The following is a 13676-nucleotide window of genomic DNA, read 5'->3' on the forward strand; positions in this document are numbered from 1 at the left end:
TTTGAAGTCTGAACTGGTTTGGACAGATGTCAAAAACTTATCTTGAAAATAGTTAATGTTTGTCACATGATGTGATGTTTACATATTTTAAAAGAGTTTCTTCAAATTTATTCAAACCACAAAAAAATGGTTTTGTCAGATGGAGTTTGTTCCAGTTTTTTCTGGTTAAGGACAATAAAAAAACAGCCCTTGCAGGCCCAGGACAGATGGACAGGCCCACTCGTCCCTAAGGCATCACCTTCAAACTGTGTACAGAGACGCAAAGAAAGAAACACTGAGTATAAAACTGAGAGTTATATTTGAAACAGCAGTGTGCTTGGTTTTTGATTCCTCTGTGAATATTAATCATGTTTGTTTGGCCTTTTGGACACAAAACTTTCTGAACTCATAAAAGAAAAGACTGTGAGAGACAGAGCTTTCATGTTCAGCGATATGAGTTTATTTGTCCACACAGATAAGAGTTCTTTGAAAATGGAGAGAATCACATGAAATGGGAATTCAAAGTAAAGAAGATTAGTTTCTTCACGTTTCTGTCACTGTTTTTCTGTTTCCTCTGCTGGCCCTGTTCCCACCCCTACCTCAAAGGACATCTCTTCTCAAAACACCTTTGTACCAGTTCAACTTTGGCCCGTACTCCTAATGTCATATGGGGAATTTAAACTTTTGATGGCTCTGATCTGAAAGTTATCATTTAGGATCAAGGTGTTAGAAACCTGGAACACATGATTTATTATTTCGATTTAATAAAATGATAAATGATTAAAACAACTTTTTAACAAGGCTTCACATGCCAGAATTATTGATGTGCTCATCACTTGACTTCAGCTTTAACCGCTCCATTTCAGGTACCTGCAAACTGAATGATCCTGGCTACATCACACATCGTTTCCATTGGCAAACCAGTTAAATGCTTTTGTCATGAATACAAGGAACACTGCTGTAATTATGATGTACTGTATGCTGTGTCAACCTCACAGCAAAGACAGTTATTTCAACAAGCTTCCAGTCTAAGCATCAGTGTGCTCATGCATTACACCCCCACATCAACACCTGATGTAATGCACTTTGCTCCAACTACATCAATACAAAAACAACCTCTGGCATCCACACTCAGAAGCCATGTGGACAGTTACACTCTGATACCCTGCTGAGCCCAAAGTTTGACTTCTGCCAACATATAATGAATCAAGTCATGTGTGAACTGAGCAAAGTGGACCCTAAAAGTGAAATAAGGACATGATTTCAGTTTCTCTAAAAGCTGTTCAACCTGAGTTTCTGGGGTATTAGTTACATTTTTAGCATTTACTTAACTTCAACCTGCCTCAGTAACAACCGGGTGTACCTGCTGCAAACTCTATTACGTGCTTGATTAAAAGCTACGGTTAGAGAGAGCCCAGGACAGAAATTTAAGGAACCAGGCTGCATTAATCTCCAAATTACTGCTAATTTGTCACGGTCATCAGTGAGGATGTTGGTTTGTCAGAGCTGCAGCTTTAGAGGGAGTCAGACAAAAAAGGCTCACAGGTGGGATTTTTATATGCTCTCTTTCTCTGTGCTGTTATGAGCCTACATCTGTTGCTCTGCTGTTGTTGTTGTATGTTAAAGTAAAGCGATGGACTGTTGGATCAATAGGTGTGTTTGGCCTCAGGTTTAGCTGTAATAGATGTTGGCATGTGCTTGGGAAGTTGACAGGAAAGTCTTGGGTAATCCATTCTGACCTTATCAGCTTTTTGCTTCGTGGCCCAGCGATTGTTTGTCTCTCTGCTCTTTTCTGTTGCTGTGGCCTTGTTAGCATGCAAAGCTGCTAGCTCACAAACTATTTAACTTCGGGTCACACCTTTTTGAAATAGGGATTGGAGAGAGAGCTGAGGGTCTTAAGCTGCAACATGAAGTTGACTTTTAGATGGCGAATTAGAGGCCAGTTTCTCATAAGGTTATTGTTGTAGCCAACTTTGCAAAGTGAATTCTTGAAAATTGAGCAGATACTTCAGCATATGGACTGATAATAAATTGTTTGCATTTCTTAGTTTTGATATACAACCAAATGAAACAGTCTAAGTGACTTCATATATTAACATGCCCTGCCTTCAGACATTGGCCAAATGTATTGCCTTGATGTTAATTTATCCCAGTATGAACATCTGTCTTTTTTGAAAAAAAAAAAAAAAGATTCAAAAGTGAGGGGCATTCTTCATAACAAAATTAAATCCCCGTTCAAGTCTTCATCCAGACACTGTCATCAACTATCGTCAGGAGTCCATGTGTCTGTGGAAAAACTAATGCTATTGATGTTACGCCTACTGTGGTTGTATGGAGACATCACATCATATAGGGAAAGAAAGTAGCTGTCAGTCTAAATACTTATTCATACTTGTTAAGAATCCTTTGTTTTGTACCTTGGAAGGAGTGGGTCATGAAGTGTTGTATTTTGTTGTTAACTGCCGTCACTGTGCTTTGTTTTGTTAAAGTTACTTCAGTTCCCAAATTGGCTCCACTGAACTTGAAGACGTTGGGTGTTAATGCTAGATGGAGTTACTGCTACTTTGTTTTCTTTAATAAGTCTTCTACTGACTTAAAATATTCGTTGTGTTAAAAGTCAAGAAATTTTCCCCCCAATTGGAATACTTGCAGCCCACGCTGTGCATATTGCAATCATACGCATGATTTAAGGATTAGTTCTTTTTTTTTAGTTTGACAACTGTAATTTTCTACTTTCTATTTTTTTTATCCATATTCCCATCTAAATGGCTTTGAAGACAGTGCATTCTATAGTACCTTCTGTTGATGACTGTACATATCCTGAGCTCTTGAGGGATCAGGTCTCTGAAGTAAAACATAAAGAAGTCTGTTGTTAATAAGGATTTTGTTTGATCCATTTAATTTCAGGTCCATTTAGAAAAAAACTGAGAGTGTGGATGTAGCTCTTCATTTTGTAAAGCCACACAGTTTACATTCAAAAAGAATACTTTTGCTGGTGGATTTGGTTTGTTGGCCAAAAATATGTTTTTACCAGAAAGTAGGCCTGGGTACTGAACTTAAGTACCAACTGAAATGCTTTGGCCTAATTTTCTGTGGCAAATTTTGGTCCCCAAAGAGTTAATCACGTGATCAAGATCTGATGGCTGTAGCATTACATGATGCTATATTTAGCGACTTTTCAGAGCCCTCCAGTGCCTTTTTTTCTAAAAAGCAAATCACAACAAATCTAGCAACTTTTCTGGAGTTTGGAGACTGATGTGAAAGCATGTATTGATCTCCAGCACCCTCTGCTTCTCAGTGAGCGGCGAGTACTGAGCCCTACCCAAAACCCACAGAAGCAGACAAGCCCTCCTTGAGAGATGGGTACTGAGTTAGATACTTTAATTGGTACCGACCGAAATTCATCTGTAGTACTGAGTACCGATTCACGTCAAATCAAGCTGTACCATATTTCTGTACCTAAACACATCCTTGTGATTGTAAGGAAGTGGAAGAGTAGGCGATTTTCCATTCTGGACACAATAACAGCATTGCAAGTTTATATATTGAGAAATAAATATGTTAAATTAAAAAAAAACCTTGATATTTTATTATTGAACAATATCATTTACTACCACCAATTGGTGTCTCTGAGTACCCATACTAGTTGTCAGGTACCGGACGTTGGTAACGTATCATTTGAAATGTAAAAGGTACCCTATCCTCCTCCTCATGACAGTCTCTCGAAGCTGCGTACAAATGAATCGTGCTTATACTTGCCTCTTTTGGGTCTCTTTTGGGTCATAAGCCTGGATAAAGGAGAGGGGTTGTTATTTTGTCAATTCAAAAAGAAAAAAAAAATGGCTGATAGAAGAAAGTTCATTTATTGTTATAAACACATTTACGGTGTACTCAGTGTACACTGACCTGTTCTTTTGCACTGTCAATTATTTTCTGTTTACTTTTTTATGCAAGAAATCTGCTCAGAGTGGAAAAATACTAAAGCTGAAAAATAAAACTCAGGATTTGTAGCATAATGTGTAATCTAGTTTTCTTTAAAAAAAAAAAAAAATGGTGTTATAACATTGGTATACAAAATTTTGTTCAGGAGCCAGTACCAATGTGAGAGCATTAGTATTGCTTCAGGTAAATTGTTTTAGTCATATCCAGCCCTACCAGGCAGTAAACATGTTTAACTCTGCTGTAATGTTTGAAATTTGTATTTGAGGCTTAACAAGGATTGACTAACTTTCAGAGCCAGCCCCAAGTGGTCACTCAAGGAACTGCCTTTTTTTAATGCATTTCCATATTAACTTTTTCTGTCAGCTGTAGATGCTGTAGAATGCATGTTATGTAAATGGAGACTTTAGGCACTTTGAGATCTTTTTGTACAATAGTCAGAATCAGAAATACTTGCTAATCCCTGGGGGAAATATAATAAAGCTCCTTAGGACCTTTGACCTCCTTGGAGCTTCAAGACTAGACAGTACTACTGTATGCTGCCAAAGTTGGATTCTTTGAGAAAACATGTGTCTGCTGGATGATCACTGACATAAAGCAGGCTTTACACCCCATACCTTACACATTTCTCCTGATGGGATATAATGTGTGTTCTTTTGACCTTTTCATACAGAGGCAGAATAAAGGCATAAATATTCATCTTGATAAAGGTTTTTTAAAGTGGCTCTGTGTAAGTTATGACGAGAGACTGTACGAGCTTTGCTCCAGGTGATCTTTATTAATCCTCAAGCAGTCATTCTATTTAGCCGTGTAGACCCAAAGTGAACCAATCTCACCTCACCGACATCAGAGTATGATTCATTTAAGTCCTCCAGCACTTAATAAGCATCTCTGTGAGAGAAATAAAGACCTGCTTGTACACAGTGGGTGGATGTGGAGGTGTACTTTGGGAGTGAGGTGTGAGAACAGTTCAAGCTCTTGGTGTCAGTAACACTGTTGAGCTGCAGTGCCTTCACAGTGCAGCGGTAATCTCCTGTATGCATGACATTTTATCAATGTAGCAAGCACAGGACAAAAAAAGAGGTTAAAACAAGTTGGAGTTATTATCAGCTGTAGCATCCAAACTTTCCTAATTAGAGTTAAATGACCTCACGTAATAGAGCGATTAGTTAACCAAATAAGTCCATCCCCCTCTACTAACAGCCAGCTGCAGCCACAACAGGCATTCATTTTAGGATGTGTTTGTCCTCACAAACTTCATAATGAGTTTTTGGTAACTGATGCAAAACACACACACACACACACACACACACTGACACACACGCATGCATGCATTTGAAATGTGAATTTAAGAAGCTTTTTTTTCTTAGCGCTGAAACACTACCTTTAAGAAGTAACAACAGATTTTTAAAGACATCACTGCAAAAATATCCCTTGTTCTGAAAATTATAGGAAAATTTGTGTCAGAAAAACTGTCCACAAACAAAGTGGATGTCAACAGAGAAAACACAACTTGTAGGCTTAGGATGGGTTGTCAAAGTAATGATGTGTAACTAGTTCCACATTCCTCTAGTGGTATAAACACCCATTAAGAAGCCTTTTATAGAAGCTTTCTTTTGTTGTTGTTAATGATACTGAGTGTACCCATGAACTTTTAGGCTGACATTACAGAGTCTATAAGTGTAATAGCAGCAGATATAAGCTGTTCTTCCCTCTAACCTCAATTAAACTGTGAGTTAAACCCCCAGTCGACCCCATCCCAGATCAATCCGTCCAACATGAACCCAGTTTTACTTTTTGAGGTTTTAGGTTAAAATTTTTTGGGGTTTTGTATATTAATTTGAGTATTTGATCCATACTTTTATTTGGGCTGCTGTAGAGTAGTGGAAGAGTCTCTCATAATTAGAAAGTGAGGGTTCAATCCCAGCTTCTGAGCAAGATACTGATCCCTAAATTGCAGTGTTTTCATGAATGCTGAATAAAAGAGGATGGTTTTGTCGGAAGGCCATCTGATGTTAATAGACATTTGTAACGAGAGTAAAAAAAAAAAGAATGATCAGCTTTGGGGACACAAAAAAGTAAAAAGTTTAAAGAATAATAAGTTCTTCTTCTTGATTGTTTTTACATTTGCTGTCTCGTGAATTTTCAGTGCTTATACTGTCTTTAGTCGCGCTGAGTTGTGTGTCTTTTTACCCAAGACACATTTTAGCGTTAGTACAGTTCATCTCATACAGTCTCATTTAATCTCTTCTCATGTCTTTTCATCTCTTTTCAAGTCAAGTCGTGTTCCTCCATTTATTCTCACATGAATTTATCTGAAGTAACTGTATGGTGAGCACTGAATAGCACTTTGTCACACAGAATAACAACTGGGCAGTTTTTATAATCCCTTAAACTGATCATACTTTTAAAGTCATAGCCACATAACGCAAAGTATTCCTCCTTATTTTCTTTTCCAACCGTCTGTAAGAAAGTGAGTGTCTCATTCAGTTTGGGGTTCCCACCTTCTCCAGAAACAGGTTTGGTCCTTCAAAATAAGAAACTGTCAAAAAAGAAGCACAACTTAGGGCTTTCTCACACTGATTGGTGTCAGAACTACAGTTTTTTTTTTAAGTTTGTATGCTGGCTCTATTACGGTGTTGTTTATATCCAATAAATCCTCTTGATCTTTACTAAATGTGGTGTTTGGGGGTTAGAAATCAACAAAAAATATTCAGATATTTTAATTTTACATTTGATAGTTAGACACATGGAAGAGGTAATTTTAATGTTTGAGAATCTGCTTCAAATGAGCTCTGGGTTAGTGTCAATGTTTCTTTCATAATGACCCTAAAGTTAGTTTGTTCATTTTGTACCATTTTTATACCTTTTCTGGAGATTTGTTTACGCACGTATATAGATAAAGGTATGGCCATGAGCTAAAAACAACACTAATTGGCCTTGCCTGAGTACACTTTGCTTGTAACCCTCTTTAAATGTAACTACTCAAATGTATAGTTAAACAAACTTAGACTCAAATTTGTTAGATTTTTTGGAGAGATAAACAACTATAGAGAAAAAAAGAAGCCTGTAAAGAAGAAACCCAACACCCCAGGAAGAGAGGCAGTAGTAGATCTCAAACAATGGTTTGTCTGTAATAAATGTGTCAACATGTGTGACTGTTTGTCAGCAGCACTCGTTTTCACTGCCCTCAGTGCTTCCTCTCAGCGCTCTCAATAGGGCGGGTATATGGTAATGATTCCTTTATTGGATCCCCTGTGAGATTCTAATCCTCTGAATTGATAGACAAATGAATAGCATCCTGTCTGCGTTGCTCTTCTGATGTTGAACATAACTGGAGGGCCTCCACTCAAGCGGCAGCAGTCATTGTCTGCGGCTATCAAACACCCATTAGGCCGGACGCCAGTTGCTTGTCAACTTTTGACATTAGTCGCACAACATCCCGTCAGAGGGTTGACACTGAGTGACACGGTGAAAGACAGCATCTCCTTATGCTGCATGAGTGATGTTTTTGTTGATGTCTCAATTGCACCTCCCATTGTGAAAGTACTTTCACCTTCATACATGCACTTCCTAGCTTTCTCCTCACTCTTTTTGTTGGGGCTAGCCATTAGCCATATGGTGGCAAACAAGCACAACAATGTGCACAACAAAACAGAGGCTCAGGAGGGAAGCGCTTGAATTTGAAAGGGTGTAACTCAGTGAACATGTCGTGGACGTGGCAGAGTAGGAGGGCTTTGGCTCGGCTGTCCTCTCGGTGTGTCGCTGCAGAGGGTTGGTAGGGGGTTTGTGGGGGTTTGAGGGATTGGGGGCACATTGGCAATGTCAGGGTGTAGAGACGGACGAGGATTTGGAAGAGTCAAGTGCCACTGAAAGAGAACTTGTTGGTGGTCTGCAGAGTTGCAGCAGCTGCCCATGAAAACAAACGGAAGAAATAAGAGAGACAGAGAGAAAGAAGGGGTGGGTGGGGGGGCTGGGGTTGGGGGTCCGGTGGAAGGCGTGCGGGCTCCTCACTTGTGGGCTCCTCACTTTTTTTGTCTCTTAGCTTTAATCTGTTGGGAGAAAGAGTGAGGGAGAGAGGGAAAGCTTGGCTGTAGCCCATGGGTGCTCCAGACCTCCCCCACTTTACTCAGGCCAGCTAAACTAGAAGTTCAGTGCCCCCCCACAAAACACCACCTCCTCCCCCACCATCAGCCCTCCTCTCTCCTGCTTACTTGCTCTGTATTCAGCCTAGGTGCTGGAGTGACAACGAGCCATTCATTGTGGAGGTAGGGGGAAAGACTGTGGATCTCTCCTGTGTCTTTTTTGGGGAGGTGGTGGGAGTTTGGAAGTGGGGGGTGGACAGCGGAGAAGAAGGAAGGAAGGAAGGAAGGAGGGAGGGTGCATATTCCTGAAATGGTGAAATACGGCAGAAAAAGAGGACAGAAGGAGAAAGTGAAAGAGTGAGAGGAGAAAAGGAGGGAGGGGTGAGTAAAAAGTAAGAGCACCGGAGAGAGGGAGGGAGGGATGGATGGAGGGAAGGCAGAGCTGGAATCACAGAAGGAAGGAAGGGAGGGGGGGAGTCAGGGAGAGAGATAGGGGGAGAGAGAGTGGGCTACCATGCCGAATGAGCAAGAGAGGCGGAGAGGAAGCAGAGCTCCATCAGATGAAATGAGGTGAAAGTAATTCAGGCATTAATCAAGCCAGGGCAAAAGGGAGGGTATACTGTGTTTTCTCCCCCCTCTTTCGCTGCGGAACTGAAAGGCAAGGTGTGAATGAAGGAGCCTACAGTGGCCAGCAGAGAAGCACCACTGGGTCACAGCGTCAAACCATGTCCGATTCGAACACCATTGCTGCTTCCACCGCAGACCAGGTCAGTTCATGCTGTCATTTTTTTTGCTTTTTTGGGGGGACCAGTGTGCTGCTGATGTCTCTGGTCTTATTAGCTGCACCTTCACACCATCTTAACAAAACAGCAGCATCTTGTTGGAAGAGTTGGAGAGGAGAGTTGCAAGAAAAAGAAAAGTGCATGCATCCCAAGTTCCGGTGAGATGTATATTATCTTTAGATCGTGATTCGGAAGTAGTTAGAGGAAGTTTCTAGGAGCAACTGTGTGTGTTTCTTGGACTATCAAAGCAACGATTGTTTTGCCCGGAGCTGCCTGGACAACGGTACAGGGTCCTGAAAGAATTGAATTCATCAAGACGAGCTATTGTCTACGCCGCCTTATTTTTCGGTGATCATTCAGGGGGTCTGTGACGACTCAATACCCCCCGCACCACGTGAGGAGGGGGACGCAGCTCTTTAAAAACCAGACCACGTGTGGCGGCCCTGAAAAGTTTTTATAAGTAATTGCAGTGGGAAGTCCGGGCAGCACTGTGAGAGATGGGGTTGGTAAGGAAGTGGGCCGGTCCGCCGTGTGTGTGAAAGAGAGTGACAGAGTGGAAAAGCAGAAGTGTCCAGAAAAGGCTGATATTTATGCCCCCTCCCCACTCCAGCCCCCCAACAAGCAGCTTTAAACGCACACTTTGGCACATACATCCCGCTCTGCTTTCTAACTTCAACTGTTGACTGACTTTGAAACACTTTGAAACAATTAAATCCTCTGATCTGTTCAAGATAAGATATACTGTTAATTCCAATATGGCAGGTAAAGACAAAAAGTGTGTGTGCTTCTTTGTTTTTGTGTGTGTGTGTGCATCCGACCTTGCTGCCGGCTTATGTTGTTAGCCAAGTCCTTGTCTCCTGTTTCCGATTGCTACTGTCAAGGCTGAGTCAGCTCGCTATAGTTCTGTAGGCAAACACACACACACACATAAGGTAGCATATGCACACAGCACACACGCCAACACAACAGCTGCTCAAAATGCAAAATTTGGGGATGGATTGTGGGTGGAAGGTTGAAAAGGTGGAAGATATTTACAGGCGTGTAGTGTGTGTGTGTGCGCATGTGTCAGCACTAGAAACACAGGTGCTGTGTGTGCGTGTTTGCTTAGTGTGGGTTGATGTGGCCACACATGCAGGTATGTGTGTAGACAGAGAACAATCCCCAAAGCATCATCCACAACAGACAGCTCTGCCACAGTCCACATGCTAATCCTCAGATTCTGGTCTGTTTAGATTTGTTAACAAATGCACAACGTATTCATCCAAAGCTTTGACTGACAGGACTGTGTGGAGGCATAATTACACACTGTGGCTGCATGAGGGTGCAAATTTTGTCCTTAATTATTGTCTACAATCAAAGAAATCTCTGATGAATTTTAATGTAATCCCCCCCTCAAAGGCAGCACAGCAGCGACAAACTGAATTTGTTCTTTTGTAGACATTTTGTCGTAATTATAATTTCATGTCGTAGGATTTGATGGTTGTTGTCAGAAATTGACAGCGACGTGTTAGCAGGCGTTCTGGTAAACTTTACTGAAATGTGTTCTGTACCTTTTCACAGCAGTCTTCTGGAGGAGTGTTTTATTCTAAATGTCAAAACTGAGACATTATTCTGCAGTAAAATCCTATCCTGCATGTTTCACTCCATGTAGCTCCTTTATTTTCCTCAGAAGACACTAAGCAGAAAAGAAGAAAGAAACAGAGTTTATACAGAACATTTTGTCACTTTTAAGATACTACAAACTTTGTTGGATTGAAACCTGTTGGGAAGAGAGTCAGGTTGGTTATTTATTTATTAATGTGTCATTGCTTTTGTCACTTTTAAAGATGACAAAAAAGCAGATTAATTATCTTTGTTCTAAGCCATTAGGCACTTTTTTAAAACAGCACTCCACTGATGGAGTACTGTCCTCTTTTAATTAATTGAAAAATATTAAATTATTATTTTATCTGTGTATACAAAATCAAACAGAGAAAGTCTATTTTAGTGTGTTTACTTTTTAATGATTTGAGTTTTGAAGAACATTAATAACAGCGCTGAAAATAATAATAATTAAAAAAAAAAAGAAAAAATTGAATAATACAGTGCTAACTCTCACCTAAGCCTTTTGGATGTTTATGCGCTCAAATTTGCCCGACAGGAGAACCTCTTTTTCACTTTGGGCAAACTGCTTCATTATAACTTGGCAGAACCCACAGGACACATGGATGCACTTAAGCAAGATTTAAAAACAGAATACAGTAAAATTAAGTGGCTATAAAAAGAAAAATGTGTGTCATCTCAATAACAGCTGATCAAAATACCATTTAACCCATACATGTACTTTAGCGTGGACAGTCAGGCTGTGGTTTGGAAAAAAAATTGTCAGGTGCACAGAATAAAAAGGCTGTAGCGTCAGATTTAGCCTGTGCAGATCAACTGATGGGCAAACCCTAGTTATGACTTGATCCTAATTTTATTAGTGTATACAACTCTACAGTTCAAACGTTTTGATCAAATCCAATTACTATAAAAAATGATGGCTTACTTTGGTCCCAAATAATAAATGAAATATATATACATATATATATATATATATATATATATATATATATATATATTTTCCTCTGTTTCTTGCACAAATGTACTCTTACTGTATCATATTGATTCCCAAAGTAGGGGTCGCAAAACACAGATTGGGGATTGCATAATGCCTTTCATAATCAAAATCAGTTTGCAATTTACTATTTCAACCTTCAGTGTAAGAATAAAAAAAAAAAAAAAAAGTTAAACTTTGTTTGAAACCACACAAACAGAAAATATTGGATGTTTTCCACATTTCTCTGCCACAAGACCCCGAAGTGCACTATTTACCCATATGTAGCCTAATTTTTCAGACTTGGGCCTTTATTTTGTTTGATTTTGTTGATTATGATTTTGGATTGGTTGATTAGTGTATTCTTACGCCAAGCGGGTTATCAGAAAGTTTCGGAACTCGTGGTGTCTCGCATCGAACTCCTCCGCAAACATACTTGCGATCTGGTACACTCTTTCTGGATACTTCTGTTTAAAAACAACCCCTTATCCTCTCTCCTCACCACTTTATAACTGAAGAAAACCTCACTCCAATCTCAGCCCTGCTCCTTCATTTCCTCTGTCATTACATGGGTCACATCTTTCTTCTCAGCGGTAGATTGACCTCCCCGTGTTGGGACAATAGTCTGAGGTCATGTGTGATTTAAAGGCATGCTTCACTAATAATTGGAGTAATAAGAAGTTCAGATGGGTCTGCTAATTGCGAAGTGAGTGCTGGTTATTAGCTCTGACATGGTTTCACTGAAAGAAGAGATCAGGTCACATAAGATTGTCCTATCCGATCAAGAAATGCTATCATTGCTTTGACTTTTTGTGGTGAAAAAGTATTCAATATTTCAATCCCCGTGTACGATAAAAACGCCAGACTTGATAGTGAACATTTATGTAATTTTTGAATCTTGAATAACTGAATGTCTTCAACAGAATGACCCAAATTATTTCTTTGTATATAAGCAGATTTTCTGGATCACAGAGTGCCGTGCCAGGGAGCTAATGGGGCCTGTTGTGCGAAAAAAGTACAAATTCTTCCGCTGTAGAGGCATTCATCCAACACCTACCTTTTCCTTTTCCGTCTTCTTTAAAGCATATGGAGACATATTTAGCCTGTCTGCCCTGCAGGCTGTCACAGCTTAAGTATCCCTTTAGCACGGTGATGCTATGTTCTCCTAAAATACCCCTCATTAGTAGGAACATGATGAACAGAGCATGTGCTGTTTCATGATATCAGAGGAGTATTTGAGAAGATGTTTTTAAATTAAAGTGACCGCGAAACAACCAAAGATGACATGAACAATGTTACGGCTGCTAAAAAACTATTTACTCTGTATCTAATATAGGAACCCAGCAGGGGCACACACACAGACACACACAGACACACACACACACACACACACAGACACACACACACACACACACACACACACACACACACACACACACACACACACACACACACACACTTGCACTCAAACTCATCTACCCTGGTGCAGGTGTTGCAGTTTGTGGAGCGGAAGTGCAAAGTAGTTGTGTTTACTCACTGCACCAAAGCTTAGCAAGCAGGAGAAAAGACACATGTGGAAGAGGGAGACAGAAATAGATACAGAGAAGAAACGTGTGTGTGTGTGTGTGTGTGTGTGTGTGTGTGTGTGTGTGTGTGTGTGTGTGTGTGTGTGTGTGTGTGTGTGTGTCCATCTCCCCACGTTGGCTCTAACAATCAGTCTCTCTCTGACTTCACTAAGTCAAGCTTGCGGGCTCACAGCTGCCTTGCAGAAGCTCTCTGTAACATAATACATCATAGCAAACCAACTTTACATGTGCGGTTGGATAGAGAAAGAATGGCAAGGTTGACTGATAAGTGACACGATTTAATGAAGGATAACAGCCATCCATGGAAGTAAATAAGAGCTGACCAGCTGAGCGGTTTGCTGAAAAGAGAGCAGTAACTGAGAAGAGGACTAATTGAGTTCAGAGAAACATAAGGCGCCTCCTGTGTGCATCAACCCAAGACGAGATCATTGGTGCGTTAAAATCTGACTGACCTGTGTGAAGCCTTTAAATTCACTCAGGAATAGATTAATAACATTGTTTAAGCTGAAAAATTCAGAATTGACACTTTTTTCTTATAGTTTTGCGCCTCATTTGAAAAAAAAAAACATTCCCCCAGATGACTTAATATTATGTTAAATTACTGTGATAGACTGTGCTTTTGATCAAGTCTGACCTTATTTAGCTGTCTTGTAGTCAGTTTGGCATGGCATAGCACTCAGGATATATCACCCATGTGTCAAAGTGAGAACAGAGGGGATGGTATGGTAAA

General features: G+C 40.2%; 1 protein-coding gene across 4 annotated transcripts in view; it reads left to right on the forward strand.

The window, feature by feature from the left end:
- Positions 1-13676, forward strand: part of slc6a9 (solute carrier family 6 member 9) — a 99527-nt gene that overhangs the window by 35668 nt on the left and 50183 nt on the right. Inside the window, exon 1 of one of the 4 annotated variants that reach the window (XM_074687986.1) lies at positions 8495-8770. The exons of the other annotated variants lie outside the window; for them this stretch is intronic. Coding sequence (XP_074544087.1) covers positions 8729-8770 — 42 coding nt within the window. The 5' untranslated portion in view covers positions 8495-8728. Of the gene's footprint in view, positions 1-8494; positions 8771-13676 lie in introns of those variants that run through there. 4 annotated transcript variants of the gene reach the window in all.

Source organism: Halichoeres trimaculatus, unplaced genomic scaffold (assembly GCF_033239565.1).
Source record: "Halichoeres trimaculatus isolate MK-OKI-2021-1 unplaced genomic scaffold, fHalTri1.1 fHalTri1_scaffold_15, whole genome shotgun sequence".
Taxonomy (NCBI): domain Eukaryota; kingdom Metazoa; phylum Chordata; class Actinopteri; order Labriformes; family Labridae; genus Halichoeres; species Halichoeres trimaculatus.